Here is a 19,825-nt window from a genome sequence, read left to right on the forward strand (position 1 = left end):
GGAATAGACTGACCATGGAAATGCAAACTTGTTCAACTAGTGTGGAAAGCAGTATGGAGGTCCCTCAAAAACCTAAACATATAACTACCTTATGATCCAGCAATACCACTCGAGCATTTATCCAAAAGATTATACTAGAATATAGTAAAGCTACCTGCACTGCCATGTTCATTTCAGCACTATTCACCATAGCCTAGATGCCCCTCAGTAGAGGAATGAAATCAAGAGAATGTGGTATATATAATACTCAATTGAATTTTACTCATCTATTAGGAAGAATTATTTCATTTACAAAGAAGGTGGCTCAGTGGTAGAGCGCTTGCCTTGCATGCATGAGGCCCTGGGTTCGATTCCTCAGCACCACATAAGCAAAAAGAAAAAAGCCGGAAGTGGCACTGTGGCTCAAGCGGTAGAGAGCTAGCCTTGCGCTGAAGAGCTGAGGGATAGCACCCAGGCCCAGAGTTCGGGCCCCACGACCGGACCCCCCCCCAAAAAAAAAAGAAGAAATGGCTGGGCCTAGAAAAAGTCATGTTAGGTGAAGTCAGGCTCACATACAAGAGGGATGAATGTTTTCTCTCATATGTGGAAGCTAGAACTAATCTATAATGTACAAGTAAACCCTTCAGGTTGTATTCAAATATACAGAAATGTATAAACAAAAATATGTTACTATCAGGGGAGAATTCAAATGCTGCAATTTCTTAGAAAGGATAACTCACAGTCCAACAAAATTATTACCAGGAAACTGGTATTCAAAAGGAAAGAGAGACGAATGAAGAGATGAAAGGGAGAAAAATATAGGCATCCTCCCTCACCATATAACCCGTTTTCACTGCATTTGATGTTGGTATAATTTGTGGAGGGGAAGGGAAAAAACAAATCGTTTAAATAGGGATGCAGATGGACCCATTGCAACAATGAGATGTACAAGAGGTTATATCGAAAAACAAACTTTACAACTTTGGCGGGGGAGGGGGGGGAAGGGGGAGGAACCAGTGCTTGATAAGAAATGCACTCATTACCTTGCCCATGTAATTGTAACCCTCTGTACAGTATTTTCACAATAAAAAAAGGAAAATACGGTCATAAAATTCAATACATATCCTACAAAATTAAGAAAGTTGAAGGGCAGAGTAAGGTTGGAAGGAATGAAGAAGAATGATGAAAGGAGTGACACTGATAAAGTTGCACTGTATTAATAAAATAATTTGCTGACTGGTAACACCTTTGTATAACTACTTAAAAGATTTTTATCTAAATGAGCTTTATCTTTACAGAAATTATATTAGCTCAAATAATGAAAAGATAGTGCTTAGAAACAGAAAGACTCTCAAGAAAGAAAATTTCAATGTATCCATCTGAGAAACCAACCATGGTTCCTCCATTGCTTGCAGGCCAAACAACAGAACTCATTATTACCTACCCATATCTTCTTGAAGGCCCACATTTGTCTTCTTCAGACCTCAAGATTCTGCCTGGGAGTTTGCAATGATCTGTAACACAGTGCTGAGGGCCTATATTAAGCTTAAGGATGCCTAAGTTAAACTCAATTCAGTTGGCTTTTAGACTACTGGACTAGGTCCTGAAAGGTAATGGCTGTATCTGTTTTCTACATTATAGAAACTTCTTTCACTCCTTATACAACAATCTCTGCCACTTCACTGGCTCCCTAAAATCTACTTAGTGTGTCTAAGGGACCCAAAATAGTATAATGGACCAAACCTTATTACTTTTCTTCTTTTGCCAGGTGTGGGGCTTGAACTCTGGGCCTGAGTGCTATCCTTAAGCTTTTATACTCAAGGCGAGTACTACCACTTGAGCCACAGCTCCACTTCTAGCTTTTTTTTGGTGTTTAACTGAAGATAAGAGTCTCACAGGCTTTCCTACCCAAGCTGGCTTCAAACTGCAATCCTCAGATCTCAAGTTTCCTGAGTAACTAGGATAACAGGCATGACTCAGCAGTGTCCAGATTTATTACTTATTTTAACTTTAAACTTAAATACAATTGGTTTGCCTTATAGGCTATAACTTCAAAATTTCATTCTTCTTCTAATTCAATAGCTAAATATTTTTAAATAAAATAAATGAAAGACCTTATTTTAACCAATACCAGAGTACAAAACTCATGCTGTATAAGAGGTGTGTAATAAGATACAGAATTAAGACAGACATCACAACCCAGAAACCTACAAGGGCTAGGACAGTACCATAAACAACTGAAAAGACCTACTCTTTAAACTGTATGTTTTGATAGAAACATGTTTTGCTGACCCATTATGTAAAGAAAACTTCTCAGCAAGGTACAGAGCCTCTAATCCCAGCTAGTTGGAAGGTTGTAGGAGGATAATGGTTTCTGGACAGCCTGAGTGAAAAGATCATGAAACCTTACCATCATTGACAAAGCTGGCATGGCAGCATATACCTGTCATCCCAGCTACAATGGGAAGCATAAAACAAGATAGTGGTCCAGGACTGCCCAAGCAGAAAGACCCATCTGAAAACTAACCAGAGCAAAAGGACTGAGGGTATAGCTCAAGTGGTAGAACACCTACCTGATAAGTGCAAAGTCCTGTAATCCTAATTATTCAGGAGGTTGAGATGTGAGGATCATAGTTTGAAGCCAGCCTGGGCAGGAAAGTCTGTGAGACTCTTATTTCCAATAAACTACTCAGAAGAAAAAACAGAAGTGGTGCTGTGACTCAAGTGGGAGACTAATAGCCTTGAGTACAATGAGCCTATACCCTGAGTTCAAGCCCCAGGCCTGCCAAAAAAAAAAGCCCTTTACTCATTTCTTTGAGATAGAGGCTACTTATATTTGGCTTTTGTTTTTCCACATTTATACATGAAAAGCAGCAGCACAAACTTAGAGGACAGAAATGTATTAGTCAAGTCAAAAACACAAAAATCTGCAAGCTCAAAGAGACATTCTGGTCACTCTAGAGTCTAAATCAGGAATGGGAACTGCTGAGATCATTGTTTTACATGTTTATGTTTAAAGAGCAAATGCAGAAACTTGGATTATTGAGATTCTCATAAACATAACTATTACAACATCTGACAAGCTTAGAAATCTTCAAATTTATCCTCTTGGGCTAGTAGCACACAATTCCAAATGATTCAGTTTTTGGATTTGGACCCGGATATTATTTTTAAATACTAATATATTAGTATTAAGTTTCTCTTTTTCTAATTAACCTAGACAATAACAAGATTTCTATTTAACCTCATTCTTTGCACTCATATTTTATGTAATTATAGTATGATGACAAATAGTACCATAATCTACCTTGTTGTTTAAGCCTACAAGTGTCAGGCTTCACTTTGCCTCTCCCTAAACAATCCACTGGCATTTATTTATTTATATACCTCTTCCTATCTCTGTAGATTCAGTCTCCAAATGTTGTTTCTAACCTCCACATCTATGCTTGGTTCTTTCAAATGTCTATATTACTGGCAAAGGGATGATCTTAAAATGTAATCTGATCTTGACATTCCTGTGTTTAAAAGCTTTATCAGCTTCCCACTACCCTTAAGATAAAAAGCAGAATCCTTACCTACAAGGAATAGCAGGATCTAGCCTGTGCTGACGTGTCAACCCTCACTTCTTGTTGCTTCTCCCTTTCCTTCTATTTGTGACTTAAATGCATGTTGGACTGAATACATTAGAGTTCTTGGCCACAAACCCATACAGGTATGCTGTACTTCCTCTTTGTAATGTCTGCATATGCCTAACCATTTCTTTGTCTAAGCCTTACTAAACTACACAGTATCCAAAGACAGTGTACTTGTCAGTTTACAGGTAGGTTTCCAACATCTAACACACAACCTGAATGGATGAGTATGTAGGGGAAAGGACAGTGTAAGAGGAGTGATAGTATTTTAAAAAAGAAAAGACTGGATGCCAATAGCTTAAGCCTATAATCCTAGCTACTCAAGGGGCTAAGATTTGAAGTTCTGAAGATGGAGGTTCGAAGCCAGCTCAGCCAGGAAAGTCTGTGAAACTCTTACCTACAGTTAATTAAAAAGCCAGAAATAAAGCCATGGCTCAAGTGGTAGAGCGTGACCCTTGAGCAAAAGAGCCCAGTGACAGAGAGCTCAGGCCCTGAGTTCAAGAAAAATAACAAGATTCACTGAGTAGGCAAAGCATTTTTAAACATTCATATGTGTTCTTTTTTTAAAAGGGGTAAAAAAAAAAAAGTCCTTGAGAAAATCCTTAGTTTCCAGAGAAATATTTTATATATATTTTATATATATAAAGAAAATTTCCAAATCTGATTTAAAAAAATTGTATTATTTCCTAGTTATATAAGATTTTATATTGTAAGTTAAATAATCATATTGGGTTATTCAACTGGAGGAGAACCAAATAAAATACAGAAAAGACAAGGAAAAATAATTAAATCACTGTAAGGAAACCATTCTATTATTTTCTTAGGTTAAAAGTATAAATAATACTCACATATTGAGGACTAACTATATGACACTAAGAATTATAAAGAAAATAAGCTCTTCCCAGTTTATTCTTTTCTAAAAGTTTGGCAGCTTCCAAAAACAACATCATTTTACATCTTTATATCAGCTTTCTTTTTTTTTTTTTTTGACAGTCCTAGGGTTTGAACTCAGGGCCTGGACTCTGTTCCTTAGCTTCTCTGTGCTCAAGGCTAGTGCTCTACCTCTTGAGCCACAGCAACACTTCGGCTTTTTCTGTTTTTGTGGTACTGAGGAATCGAACCCAGGGCTTCATGCATACCTGGCAAGCACTCTGCCACTAAGCCACCTTCCCAGCCCCTGCATCAGCTTTCTCATTGAGCATATGGTGGTTATAAAATCTATCCCAATAAAACAAATTGCTGTGATGATCAAATGCATCTAGAAATACTACAATTAAAAATTAAAGTGTTATAGATATGTATAATACTTTGCTTTTTTCAAAAAGTTCCCTTAACAAATGAAAAGGTTAATTAAAAAATTCAGTTTAAGTTTTTCATTGAAATATCCAAAAGGTTTAATGTTTATTTTAATCACCTTTAATATAATTTATCTTCAATAAGCCACAAAATTTGTTCAGAGATTTATATTTTCTTACAAGTTTTTGGTTCAATCATCCTAAATAAGCATTTATAAGATAAGCTACATATAAATGATTTTTTCCTTAAATTTTTTTCTCAAGAAAAATATGGTCTTTAAAAAAGATTCAAATTATACAAAAAGGAACAGTCAGGCATGCCTTAATAATGGGGATAAGTTCTGAGGAATTTATTGGTGTTTTTGTCATTGGGCAAGCATCATAGAGTTTACATACAGATACTCATGGAAACCAATTTCATATAACCTATTATTCCCAGACTAGAAAGATATTAACCATTCTACTACATGAATACTGTAGGCAACTGTTACAAAATAGAAAGTCTAAAAAGAGAGGTATAAAAGATTTTTTTTTAAACCTACAGTAGACCTCTATAAGGCACCACATTGTAAGTTGCAGATGGTAAGTAATTGTAGGTCCAGGAGGAAGGAGTAAATACAAAATCCTAGAGCAGTTCTGCACACCACTGTTAACTTCATAAATGCTGCACACTTAGTCTACACTAAATTCATTCACATTTTTTTCTTTCTTCAATAATAAATTAACCTTAGGTAACTATAACTATTTTACTTTATAAACATTTCGTTTTAAAAAATGTTTGAAACTTAGCTAAAAGAATATTTTCTATGTAAGTATTTTCTATTTAATTTTTTTATACTTTTCAAATTTTTTGTTAAAAACTAAGACACGGGGATGGGAAGGTGGCTCAGTGGTAGAGTGTTTGCCTTGCATGCATGAGGCCCTGGGTTCCATCCCTCAGCACCACATAAGCAGAAAAAGCCAGGAAGTGGAGCTATGGCTCAAGTGGTAAAGTGCTAGCCTTGAGCTGAAGAGCCGAGGGACAGTGCCCAGACCTAGAGTTCAGGCCCCACAACCAAAAAAAAAAAAAAAACAAAGACACAACACACGCATGTTAACCTAAGCCTATACAGGATCGGCATCTTCAAAAATACAATTTTCCACCAGGCACAGTGGCTCATGCCTGTAATCCTAGCTACTCAGCAGATTGAGATCTGAGGACTACAGTTCAAAGCCAGCCCAAGCTTTGGAAAAGTACATGACACTCTCAACTCCAATTAATCACAGAAAAAGCCAGGAATGGTGCTATCACTCAAATGGTAGAGTGCTAGCCTTGAACAAAAGGAGCTTAGGGACAGGGTCCAAGCCCAGAGTTCAAGGCACAGGACTGGTAAAAAACAAAATAAAACAAAAAACCCCACAATTTTCCACGTCCACATCTTGTCCCACAGGACCAGCTTCACATGAAGCTGTCACTCTTAGGATAAAGAAGCATTCTTCTGAAATCCCTCCTGAAGGACCTGCACCTAAAGATCTTACAGAGTGTCACTCTCTTCAGAAATCGGTTCTAGGAAGTTTGTGGTTTATTTCTTATTTTTATTACAGATAGGTTTGGAGACAGGTAATGCACGAATGCTCCCCAGATTTTGAAAACTCATGTTTTCAAACTTTTTTTTTTCTGTCAGTCGTGGGGCCTGAACTCTGGGCCTGGGCGCTGTCCCTCAGCTCTTCAGCTCAAAGCTAGCACTGTATCACTTAAGCCACAGCAGCACTTCTAGCTTTTTCTGCTTATGTGGTGCTGAGGAATCCGACCCAGGGCCTCATGCATGCAAGGCAAGCACTCTACCACTGAGCCACCATTCAAACTTTTTAAGAAGCCTGTTGAGGTCTTCAAAAGATTCTATAAAACCCTTTGCTGTGAATTTTCTTTATGGTCATTTTTTTTTCTCCTATAGTTTCTGTTTCTCTTTTAGCCATGTGCTCACTAGACAATCAGAATATCTCACCCCATATAGATCTTATGGGCAACTACCAGGAAGAATCATTATTAATAACTTCTCAGGTCCCCTTTCACATAGTTCCTATTTAAAGATATACAACATATAAGTTTAGCTTTTAAAAATGCAAAAAGGAACTGGACACTGGTGGCTCACACTTGTAATGCTAGCTATTCAGGAGACTGAAATCTGAGGATCACAGGTGGAAGCCATGAAACTCCATAAAACTCTTATCTCCAATTAACCATCAGAAAACTGGAAGTGGAGCTACAGCTCAAAGTAGTATAGTGCTAGCCTTTAGCAGAAAAACTCAGGGACAGTGCTTAGGCCCTGGGTTTAAAAAAAAAATACATCAGTACACATATGGTACTTTAGAAATTCTGTAAGCCAGGCACCGGTAATCCTAGCTACTCAGAAGGCTGAGATCCGAGGATCACAGTTCAAAGCCAGCCTGAGCAGGAAAGTCTGTGAGACTCGTATCTCCAATTAACCACCAGAAAACTGGAAGTGGCACTGTGGCTCAAGTGGTGGAGCACCAGCCTTGAGCTGAAGAGCTCAGGGACAGCGCTCAAGTGGTGGAGCATCAGCCTTGAGCTGAAGAGCTCAGGGACAGCGCCCAAACCCTGAGTTCAAGACCCATCTCTCACACACACACACACGCACGCACGCACGCACGCACGCACGCACGCGCGGAAGTTCTGTAGACACCTACATACAGACCTGTTTTGGATGCACCACCTACAAAATTCATTCTTTACTCCATAAGGAATATTTACCTTGACACACACACACACACACGCACACACACACACACACGCGCGCGCGGAAGTTCTGTAGACACCTACATACAGACCTGTTTTGGATGCACCACCTACAAAATTCATTCTTTACTCCATCAGGAATATTGACCTTGACCATCAGTATCTTCAAATTCTCTCCACGATTAATTGCCAAAATCTAGGCAAGAACACAATTAGCAAAGACTGAAAATTCAGAAAATATATCAAGAGAAAATTTAGCCAGTCAACATTTATGAAACAAATTATGTGCTTCCCTAGAGTTTCATCCATGTTTTTAATTCACCAAAAGATGTATTCAAAAATAATAATTTGGAGCCAGGCGCTGGTGGCTCATGCCTATAATCCTAGCTATTCAGGAGGCTGAGATCTGAGGATCTCGGTTCAAAGTCAGCCCGGGCAGGAGAGACCGTGAGACTCCTATCTCCAATAAACCACCAGCAAACCGGAAGTGGTGCTGTAGCTCAAGTGGTAGAGCGCTCGCCTTGAGCTGAAGAGCTGAGGGACAGCACCCAGGCCCAGAGTTCAAGCCCCACGACCGACCAAAAAAAATAATAATAATAATTTGGCCAGGAGCCAGTGACTCAGATCTGTAATCCTAGCAACTTAGGAGGCTGAGATCTGAGAATAGCGATTCAAAGCCAGCCCAAGCAGGAAAGTCCATGAGACTCTTACCTTCAATTAATCACAGAAAAAGCCAGAAGTGGCATGTGGTCAAGTGGTAGAGTGCAAGCTTTGAGCAAAAGGAGCTCAGGGGGCTGGGAATGTGGCTTAGTGGTATGGTAGAGTGCTTGCATAGTATGCATGAAGCCCTGGATTTGATTCCTTAGTACAACATAAACAGAAAAAGCCAGAAGTGGCATGGTGGCTCAAGTGGTAGAGAGGCTCAAAGACAGAGCCCAGACCCTGAGTTCAAGCCCCAGGACTGGCAAATGATAATAATAATAATAATAATAATTTGTTTATACATATTTCCAAGTAACCTATCTTCCTCATAAAGAAAACTACAGTGGCTTAAAATAAAACACATAGCCGGGTGCCAATGGCTCACACCTGAAATCCTAGCTACTCAGGAGACTGAGATCTGAGTATCTCCGTTCAAAGCCAACTCAGGCAAGATAGTCCATGAGACTCTTATCTCCAATAAACCACCAGAAAACTAGAAGTGGCACTGTGGGTCAAGTGGTAGAGCACTAGCCTTGAGCTGAAAAGCTCAGGGACAGTACCCAGGGCCATAGTTCAAGCCCCACAATCGACAAAAGTAAAAATAAAACATGTGAAGTTAATCAGTAACATTAACAAGAAAATATTTTGGTAATCTAAAATCTTATTTTTAGATTTTACTAATTGAACATTTTTGATCATCTAGAATTAGAATATACTTTTTAATAATTATAAAAATATAATTTGTACTAAGATAAATATAAACATGCAAAATCCAAAAAGTAACCGTTTAGTAACTTCTAATTATTACTACATACTGAGTAAGACCTAGGAGAAAACTTTCCTGTAAGGTACAAGTGATTCATGCCTGTAACCCTAGCTACACAGGGAGGCTAACCCTGGAAGATCCAGTTTGAAGAAACCAGCCTAAGTAGAATATTTCTTGTATCTACCTTCAAAATAACCATCAAAAAAGCAGGGCTGAAGGCATGGCTCAAGTAATTGAGTGCCACCCTGAGCAAGCTAGACCGTTTAAGTCCCAGTACACTACAGTGACTACAGTGGTAGCGGGGGGGGGGGGGGGGGGGGGGGAGGGGGGGGGAGGGGGGGGGTTGGGGGGGGGGGGGGGGGGGGGGAATGTTCAGATGCTTCCATTAATGAAGTCTACCATTTAGAGAACAATTAAAAATGCAAGAGAAGGAAAAAAAAACTCCCAACTTTAGATGAGGTCTATATTATTACCTTGATACAAAATAAGAAACAAGGCTTCCCAAGAAAACTACAGGCCAATATATCTTATGAATATTAGCCGTAATCCTAGCTACTCAGGAGTAGTCATCTTAAGATCTGAGGAAAGCCAGGCAATGATGGCTCACTCCTGTAATCCTAGCTACTCAGGAGGCTGAAATCTGAGGATCATGGTTCAAAGCCAAATCAGGCAGGAAAGGCCATGACACTCTTATCTCCAATAAACCACCAGAAAACTGGAAGTGACACTATGGCTCATTTGGTAGAGTGCTAGCCTTGAGCTGAAGAGCTCAGGGACAGTGTCCAGGCCCAGAGTTCAAGCCTCACAACCGACAAAAAAAGATCTGAGGATCACTTAGCAAACAAAATCCAGAAGCATATAAAAAAGATTTTTACACCAGGATAAAGTAGAACTTCCTCTTAGAATATCCAACTTGTTTAATATCCAAAAATCAATTATTGTAATGTATCAATTAAATCAATTAAATGACTGAAAGACAAGAATCACCTGACTATCTCAGATTCAGAAATAATATTTGAGAAAATCCAGCAACTCTTCATGATACACTCAATATGAGAAACAATAGAGTTTGGGGTAGAAATGGGCATTTAAAGTACTTGAGTAGTTGGATAAAGCAAAATTACTGTAGGTGGCAGCAGTGAGCAAGAAATATGTAGTATATAAAGTCACAGGAACCGGGACATCAGTGAGAGGCAACAAAGAAGTACAGGAATGAAAACTCTTAGGGAACAATGTGAAGGCCAACTCACAAATCCATGTGGCAGAAAAGCCCTCACTAAGGATCAATCTGGAGACAAAGAAAACTAGATGCTAACAGAAAAATGAATTTAGTAGTCAAGTATAACAGCTAGTCTCACAATACACAGAAAGGTTCCAAGCATGTTGTTCCTTTACCAGTGGACTTACATCATTTTCACTCATTTCTATATTGTGAGGTATTATATGCTAAGGTATTTTAAATGGGAGGCTGAAAAGTAAGAGTTCAGAGCTGGAGACATGAAGCCTCTGCACAGTATGGGCTGGGAAGCTATCCTTTTGACTGAGTACACTGTCCTTCTGGACTACAAAATAACCTGTAAAGTTGTTATAACACAGGACTGTTTTTGTAAAACTGATACTTCCATAATATCTGTCTGTTTTCTCAGGCCTGAGTACTGTCATAGCCACAGGCTCTGTCAATCATCAATGTAAATTCAATCATAGAATGCATCATGTTCTAAACACAAGATTCAAAAGCTGAGACCAACACAATATTTTCAAGGAGAGATTACAAAGGCTGCTTTTAACAGAATATATTTACAGGTTTTCCAAAGTTGTAACAAAAATTAGTGTTTTTTAACTAGCAAATAAAAAGCAACTTTAGCATAACTACAATGGCTCTGTCTATCTGTATGTCTGACCAGTACTGGGAATCAAAACTCAGGAGCATGCTAGTGCTATCTACTCTAGTTACTAGTACTACTAAAATTATTTTACATTATATTTCAATTGTAGACTGAAACTAGGCAAGCAAATTTCACTATCCTAGAAACACTGAGAGCATGTATTACATTTGAAAAATACAGCTTTACACTGTATTTATAGTAGTAAAACATTTCAAATCTTCAAAGGACAAGGACCATGTCACCTCTACAATTGGGTAAGAGCCAATGAATAGGAAATATTCAAGAAAAATTAAAGACTCATATGTTATGTTACAACACAAATGCAAGAAGTACTCATAAGTCTTTTTTTTGTAATGATGGGAGTTAAACATTACAATACAGGTAGAAACAAAGCATTCTAACATTTTCTATCAGCCTTTCTTGTCAGTGGTGGAATGCAGGCAGGGAGGAAAATATTCAATGATTTATTGAGGACTTCTAGAATTGGAAAAACATTGTCAATCTTCTGATTGCAAATCTCCCCCTTTGCTCCCAGAAGAACTAGAAAACTAATACAACAAATAAATAAAGCAACAGAGGACATCTTTAGCATTTCTAAGAGACACGGAATTACTGACATCAAATTTCTCAAAAATAATATATAAATTTCTAGAGACTGGTTGAGCAACAATATAAATGTATTAAAAAAATCACTGAAGTATATGTTTAAAGTGGTTAAGATGGTACATTTTGTTAGACGTGTTTTTTTTTTTTTAAGGAGAAATTAAGTCTTCCCGGATAAACAAAAATTACAGGAGTTTGTCATCATTATACCTACCTTATGAAATAGCACAGAGAGTAGAATGAAAAGACATAAAACTATTGCTCAAAATCATATTAAAAAATGTAATACTGTGCTGGGAAGGTGGCTCAGTGGTAGAGCGCTTGCCTTGCATGCAGGAGGCCCTGGGTTCGATTCCTCAGCACCATATAAGCAAAAAGAAAAAAGCCAGAAGTGGTGCTATGGCTCAAGTGGTAAAGGGCTAGCCTTGAGCTGAAGAGCTGAGGGACAGCGCCCAGGCCCAGAGTTCAGACCCCAGAACCAGCAAAAAAAAAAAAAAAAGAAGGATTATGTGCCAAAAACTAAGATACCTCAGGTATTATATTGCCAGCACTGCTGAAAAAAAATTTAAAGGGGGGCTGGGAATGTGGCTTAGTGGTAGAGTGCTTGCCTAGCATGCATGATTCCTCAGTACCAAATACACAGAAAAAAACAGAAGTGGTGCTATGGCACAAGTGTTAGAGCGATAGCTTTGAGCAAAAGAATCGCAGGAATAGTGCCCAGGCACTGAGTTCAAATTGCAGAACCAGCAAAAAAAATTAAAATTAAAATTAAAGAAATCTTTATCATCTTTACTTCTCCCTATTCTATACTAAAATAAAGTAATAAAAGTCTTACACTACACTAAAATAAATCCTTGCTAAAATTCATATTTGAAAATATACACATTCATTGGGGCCGGGAAGGTGGCTCCGTGGTAGAGCGCTTGCCTTGCATGCATGAGAACTTGGGTTCGATTCCTCAGCACCACATAAGCAAAAAGAAAAAAGCCAGAAGTGGTGCTGTGGCTCAAGTGGTAGAGCACTAGCCTTGAGCTGAAGAGCTGAGGCCCCATGACCGGGCCCAAAAATATATATATATACACATTCACCCAGGCACTGGTAGTTACCCCTATAACACTTAGCTACCCAGGAAGCTGAGCTCTGAGGATTTCAGTTCCAAGCAAGCCCTGAACAGAAAGTCTTTGAAACTTTTTTTTTTCATTTTTTCATGTTTTTTTTTGTTGTTTATTGTGAAAATACCATACAGAGGGGTTGCAATTACATGAGCAAGGTAATGAGTACATTTCTTATCAAGCATTGTTGCCTCCTCCTTTGTTTCTCCTTACCATCCTTTCCTATCTCCCCCTCCTACATCCCCCATCCCCCACCATGCCAAAGTTTGTTTTTTACACAATGTTTTGTACATCTCATTGTTGCAATGGGTCCACCTGTATCCCTATTTAAACGATTTTTTTCCCTTCCCCTCCCCAAATTATACCAAAATCAAATACAGTGAAAACAGGGGTTATACCATGTGGGAGAGACATACAAAGCAACAAAAAATCATCTTATAAATATGTTAGAAACAATCGCAAGAAAGAAAAAACATTTGAGTCCTTATCTTGAGGTTCATTTCGCCTAACATCAACTTATCTGACCATTTCTGCTTGTCTCAGACATAAACAACTGCCCAATAAATAAGTGGGTTAAAGACGTACAGAGAAACTTCTCTGAAGAGGAAATAAGAATGGCCAATAGACAATGCTCAACCTCCCTAGCCATAAAAGAAGTGCAAATCAAAACAACACTGAAATACCACCTCACCCCAGTTAGAATGGCTATAATCAAGAACTCTAATAACAACAGTTGCTAGAGGGGATGTGGCCAGAAGGGAACCCTACTGCATTGTTGGTGGAAGTGTAAACTCATTCAGCCACTTTGGAAAATAGTATGGAGGTTCCTCAAAAGACTCCATATAGAGCTCCCCTATGACCCAGCAATCCCACTTTTGGGTATTTACCTGAATGATCACAAACAAGACCATACTAAAGCTACCAGCACAACTATGTTTATTGCAGCATTATTTACCATAGCTAAGATATGGAACCAACCCAGATGCCCCTCATTACATGAATGGATCAAGAAAATGTGGTATATATACACAATGGAATTCTATGCCTCCATCAGAAAGAATGACATTGCCCCATTTGTTAGGAAATGGAAAGACTTGGAAAAAATTATATTAAGTGAAGTAAGCCAGGTCCAAAGAAACATAGGTCCCATGGTTTCCCTTATTTTCAATAACTAGTATATGTCTTTGAAACTCTTATCTCCAATTAGCTATCATAAGTAGGAAGTGGAGCAGTAGCTCAAGTAATAGACCATTAAGCCTTGAGCAAAAAAAGCTCTGGGTCCTTATTTAAGCATTTTGTTATATCTCTTCCCCTCCCCAAATTATAAAAATGTATATACAAGATGCAGGACACTGGAATCAGTGAAAACAGGCTTTATACCATGGGGTAAGAACATACAAAAGACACAAAAGAATCACATAGTGCATTATAAGTACATTAAAAACAATAGCAAGAAAGAAAAAACCACTTGTGTCCCTGTCTTGGGGTTCATTTCGCTTAACACAGGTTGACCCATTGTAACAATGAGATGTACAAGATACTATGTTTACATATGGGAAAAAAAAAAGATCTGGGACAAGCTGAGGCCCTGACTTCAAGTCCCAAAACTAGCACACATACACAAAAAAAATTAATGGCCCTTATTAACTTTCTTAGGTCTCCAGTTCCATGATAATATTAAAAAGGTTTCATATGAAATATATATAGACATAAAATTCTTCAAAATCTAATACAGTAGCAAGCCAGTCCAAAATATTGTCATTATTACTACTGTTCACATGTATAAGGGGTTCCTTTATTTACCTGATGGTGGTGGATGTTCCTTATGTTACATGAAAAGTTCTGGTAGAGTAAAAACTTGTCAATATCTTTCTCATTTACTTTTTTTGAGGACACTTTTGCCAAAGATGACTGGATACAAATACATCTATTTTGGCATCTGCCAAGAGAACAACAAAAATTTAAACTAGTATCAAATGACACTTCTGTAAAGGATACTCAAATATAAAAATGATGTTATGAATCTGTCAAAAGGATTCTGCTTATCATGCTAACATACCAAACCAAATGCCTAAATAAGTTCAGATACCATTTATAATTATCAAGTAGACCAAAACTATCTATAAGAATCTGACCAATAAATCATCCATCTTTACTGAGTAAAGCAGTCACAGTCAATTAAAAGCAAAAAAGAGAAAGAACACAAAGATGTACCAGGACAGTTTCCAAAAATGATTTATAAAACTAAAGAAATTTCAGCAACATATTCATGAAAATATATTTTTCATTTTAAGCAATTCTACTTCAATTCAGTATTAGGGTCACTGTGAATCTAGAAAAGTTCTCTACCTTGTATTAACAAAAACTGACAAGCAATAGTAGTCAAGTGGCTGGCTTATCAGCTTTCCGCTACCTATAGTAATCCAGCTAGAAAAAGGGGCTAAAAGCAGGGATGTGGGGCACAAGGAAACTGATACAAAATAATCTTCTGCTATGTAGCAAAAACAAACTAAATAAAGCATAAGAATATTTATAAAAATAGGGTTTTGGTGTCTTTCTTTAATGGCACAAAATCCATGAGCTCACTTGGGCTTATGGATGTCATGAAGTTGAACTGTGAAGCCATGGAAAGCTGCTTTCCCCCCATGGCTAATTTTCATCCTGAGGTCAACACTTTTATTCATACTTGACATCATGCACTGCAAGTCATCACAAAAATTAAGTAACAACGCCAGGCGCCGGTGGCTCACACCTGTAATCCTAGCAACTCAGGAGGCTGAGAGCTGAGGATCAGGGTTCAAAGCCAGCCCAGGCAGTTAAGTCTGTGACATTCTTATCTCCAATAAACCACCAGAAAACTAGAAGTAGAGCTGTGGCTCAAGTGGTAGAGCGCTCGCCTTGAGCTGAAAGACAGCGTCCAGGCCTAGAGTTCAAACCCCATGACCGACAAAAAAAAAAAAAAGTAACATAAAATTAAGTACATATAGTTAGCCTGTTTAAAAAGCAATGTCACCCACTCAAAATGAACATGATTCTCTCTCTTCTACATGCTGTGCAATGTGGTAGTTTTTAACTGTGATCTGTCAGAGCCCTCCACTGAAAAGCCTCAGTATGAGAATGAGTAGGCAGAATTCCAGGCTCCCTGCCCAGAACTCAATTAAAATAACTTTTCATTTATCTGTTTTATATATTAGGGTTCTGTTGTTTGAACAAAGAGTTCTGCTGCTGAAAAAAAAAAACTCTGAAAACAAAGTTTTTTAATAAACACTGGTGTTAGCACTACTCACATGACCCTGAATAGCATGAGTACAAAGCAAAAAGCTCCATAGAAGATTAACTCACAATTTCCGAATGAAGTCAAGTGTGTCTTTGTCTTTAGCAATCATATCTGCTAAAATATGCTGCACTCCTGTTTCTACATCCTGGAGTGCAGAGAGCCCTTTAGAGGAAGGATAAGAAGAACAAAAACAAAAAGTGTTAAGATTAGGCTTAAAATCTATAATTAAAATCACATTAAATTAAGTTTCAGCTAAAAAAATTAACAAGCTTAAGACAAAAAGTTATCATGGTAGTAACTAGCTTTGATAGGCAATAATTAAAACTCTGCTAGAACTCCAGAGAAGTGTTTTGTAAAGCACAGTCTGAGGAACAAACATAAGGTTGCTACATTCTCAGTTTCTGGGATTGTGATTGTCCTGTTTTATAGAACATAAAAGATGATTCTGACACTGCCACGGAGATATCTTGAGCTACCTCTAGAGCAGTGGTTCTCAGTGGGAGGTAAAAATTAGTAATCTGGGAAGCTTTTAGTACAGCTACAAAAAGAGGTATTTTAACGAAGCTCCTTCCACAATCACAGGAAATGGATCTTTTTTTTTCTTTTTTTTTTTTTTGCTTAATACAGTCAAGGATAAATATAGTTCCAAAGATTACTATTTCAGTGAAATCAGAAAATCATATACTTTGTCTCATAATAAAATCTTTCCAGCTACAGAATCTCTAAACCTCCACAGAAATTATGGAGAAACATTTATGGCTGCAACAAGAATTGACAAGCCAAAACTTCTTTTCACTTTGTCACTGAGGCAACTTCTTACAGACAAGAGAATAAACAGCTTTGTCTCCAAGAGTACAATACAGGGATCTCCTGGTACCCTGCCCATCTGTGGCACAGTAGAGCTGTTTTTGTTTTGTGCCAATACTGAGGCTTTGAACTCTGGGCCTCTTGTTCGAAACTAGCATTCTACCACTTGAGCCACAGCTCCAGTTTTTTGCTGGTTAATTGGAGATAAGAGTCTCATTGATTTGTCTACCCAGGCAGGCTTTGAACCACAACCCTCAGATCTCAGCCTCTTGAGGTATTATAGCTCTTTGATTCATACCAAACTCTTAAATTCTTGGTCCATGGCAAGCAAGCAGTATATTCCACTAGGGAGGCGGGGAATGAAATATCTGATTTCTTAAATACTTCTTTCACAAATGATGCATTTACATAGTATACATAAGGCCCAATGTTCAATCTGACAGGGAGTGGGAAAAGGGGATAGAGGAGTGGGGAAAGGGGAAAGATAGAGAGAGAAGGAAGAGGGGAAAAGAAAAGAGAGGGAGAGAGAGATGAAGAGTGAGGGAGAGAGATGGACACTGAGTAAGACTCACAGAATTGATAGCGATCACATATGCGTGTGGCACAAAGACCAAGTTGGAAATACATTCCAAACTAAAAACAGTACCTAGTTTCTTTACAATTAGTTACACTTCTACATTTGTAATCAGCATAAAAGAAAGATTGAACAAAACAAAGTCCAAGTCCTGGTACATCTGCAAGTACCACAGTCAGGTGTGAAACTTGACTATCCATATGATCAGAAGAACCACTTTCTGTCATCCATCATCATGTATCCCAGGAGCATCAGCACATACAAAAATCAAAAGCAGAATGCTTATCAAAAACCTACCCAGCAGGAACTCAATCTGTGTGAGAACCAAGGAGACCTTTAACAGAGGAAATAGGGAGCAAAAGGAAAAGAAATCAGCCATAGGGAGAGACCTCAAGCTCTAATCCTCAACTCTAATGAAACCCATCATGATGGGCAGATGCTTCCCACCATGGTTAACCTTAAGGACTGGCTATTCCACCTCAACTACTAGTAAGATATTAAATGTTACAACTATTTGAAAATCTAACTATAAACAAAGATTAAAGATTAAGCAAATGTGAATTTTAATCATTACAACCCATTTCTAAATCGAAATAATGTTATTTTGTCTTTTCATCATTGTCTTTCCCAAGCATAAAATGTATATCAAATATTCATTATTTTACAGATACATATACTCAATTTTTAATCACAAATTTATACTTGCTGGATTATTTAAAGTAAAAATGTGCTATGTTATATTATGATTCTCTACAGGTAAATACACAGTATAAATTTTGTTATCATAGACTGCCCCCTACTGACTTTTATGTCTCCCAGCCAGAAGAATCAACAGAGACCCCCAAGGAAACTACAATTGGGATGGAGAATAGACAGGTCAAAGTTGCAACAAATGTGCAGTTGGTTAGGCTGAATAAATCTCAAGATCTAAAGTTCAGTGTGAAAAGTTTAGTCCATAATACTGTATTGTATACTGGAAATGAGTTAAGAGGAAATACACCTTCATAGGTGTTCTTCCCACAAACTTTAAAAAAAAAAGTGAGATAATGATTTTTTTTTTTTTTTGGGTCTGGACATGGGGCCTGAACTCTGGGCCTGGGCGCTGTCCCTCAGCTCTTCAGCTCAAGGCTAGCGCTCTACCACTTGAGCCACAGAGCCACTTCCGGCTTTTTTCTTTTTGCTTATGTGGTGCTGAGGAATCGAACCCAGGGCCTCATGCATGCAAGGCAAGCGCTCTACCACTGAGCCACCTTCCCAGCCCTGAGATAATGATTATTATGTGTACAACTGTTTGACTATAATCCCAACACTTAGATGAGGAAAGCAGAAAGTTTACAAGTTCAAAGCCAGACTGATTATGTATAAGATACTTCAAAGTAAAAATAAAGGGCTGGGAAGGTGGCTCAGTGGTAGAGCACTTGCCTTGCATACATGAGGCCCTGGATTCAATTCCTCAGCACCACATAAGCAGAAAAAAGCCGGAAGTGATGCTGTGACTCAGCACTAACCTTGAGCTGAAGAGCTAAGGGACAGCACCCAGGCCCAGAATTCAGGCTCCACAACTGACAGAAAAAAAAAAAAAGTAAAAATAAAGTAAAATAAGAGAAGTAGGACTCAAGTGTGGCTCAAGTAGTAGAATACCTTCCTAGAAAGCACATACCCTGAATTCAAACCCCAGTACTGACCCCCCCAAAAAAGATTTTTAATTTTCAGAAATAGAATAATAGCTTCTAAAAAATACATGGGAATCTTTTAACTATACAATATGAAGGAATTTTTTTAAAAAATAAATTAATAAAACTAAGACCTAAACTGGGTACCAATGGCTCATGCGTATACTCCTAGCTACTCAGTAGGCTAAGATTTGAGGATCTTCATTTGAAGCTAGCCCAGGCAGGAAAGTTCCTGGGAAATGCTTATCTCTAATTAACCACTTAAAAACCAAAAGAGGTACTGTGGCTTAAAGTTACCACTTTGCTCAAGAGCACTAGACTTGAGCAAAAAGAACTCAGGGACAGTGCCCAGGCCCTGAGTTAAAGCCCCAAAACTGACAAAAACAACAACAACAACAACTAAGACCTTCCATTTGCCAAAAGATGCCATAAAGTTATAAACTAAGAGAAAAAACTTGCAACACACATTAACAAAAAGTATCTTTAAAATAATTACAATTAATAAGAAAAATAATGGGCAAGAATGATGGGCAAGCAACCAAAACAGGAACTTTATCAAGAAGAAAGATGAATGGCTAACCAACAGTCTGTCAAAATCTGCTTGATTGCCAGGAGCCAGTAGCTCATGCCTGAAATCATAGCTACTCAGGAGGATCAAGGTTCAAAGCCAGCCTGGGCAGAAAAGTCTCTATGAGGCTGGGATTTGAGGATCAAAGTTTGAAGCCAGCCCTGGCAGAAAAGTTCCTGTGAGACTCTTATCTCCAATTAACCACTCAAAAAAA

General features: G+C 38.2%; 1 protein-coding gene across 1 annotated transcript in view; it reads right to left on the reverse strand.

The window, feature by feature from the left end:
- Srbd1 (S1 RNA binding domain 1) overlaps positions 1–19,825 on the reverse strand; it is a 197,247-nt gene that overhangs the window by 155,451 nt on the left and 21,971 nt on the right. The window contains exons 8-10 of the mRNA XM_013017994.1: positions 16,055–16,151; positions 14,516–14,651; positions 7,736–7,839 (exon numbers count right to left, since the gene is read on the reverse strand). Coding sequence (XP_012873448.1) covers positions 7,736–7,839; positions 14,516–14,651; positions 16,055–16,151 — 337 coding nt within the window. The remainder of the gene's footprint in view (positions 1–7,735; positions 7,840–14,515; positions 14,652–16,054; positions 16,152–19,825) is intronic.

This window comes from Dipodomys ordii, unplaced genomic scaffold, assembly GCF_000151885.1.
Source record: "Dipodomys ordii isolate 6190 unplaced genomic scaffold, Dord_2.0 Scaffold37, whole genome shotgun sequence".
In the NCBI taxonomy this organism is placed as follows: Eukaryota; Metazoa; Chordata; class Mammalia; order Rodentia; family Heteromyidae; genus Dipodomys; species Dipodomys ordii.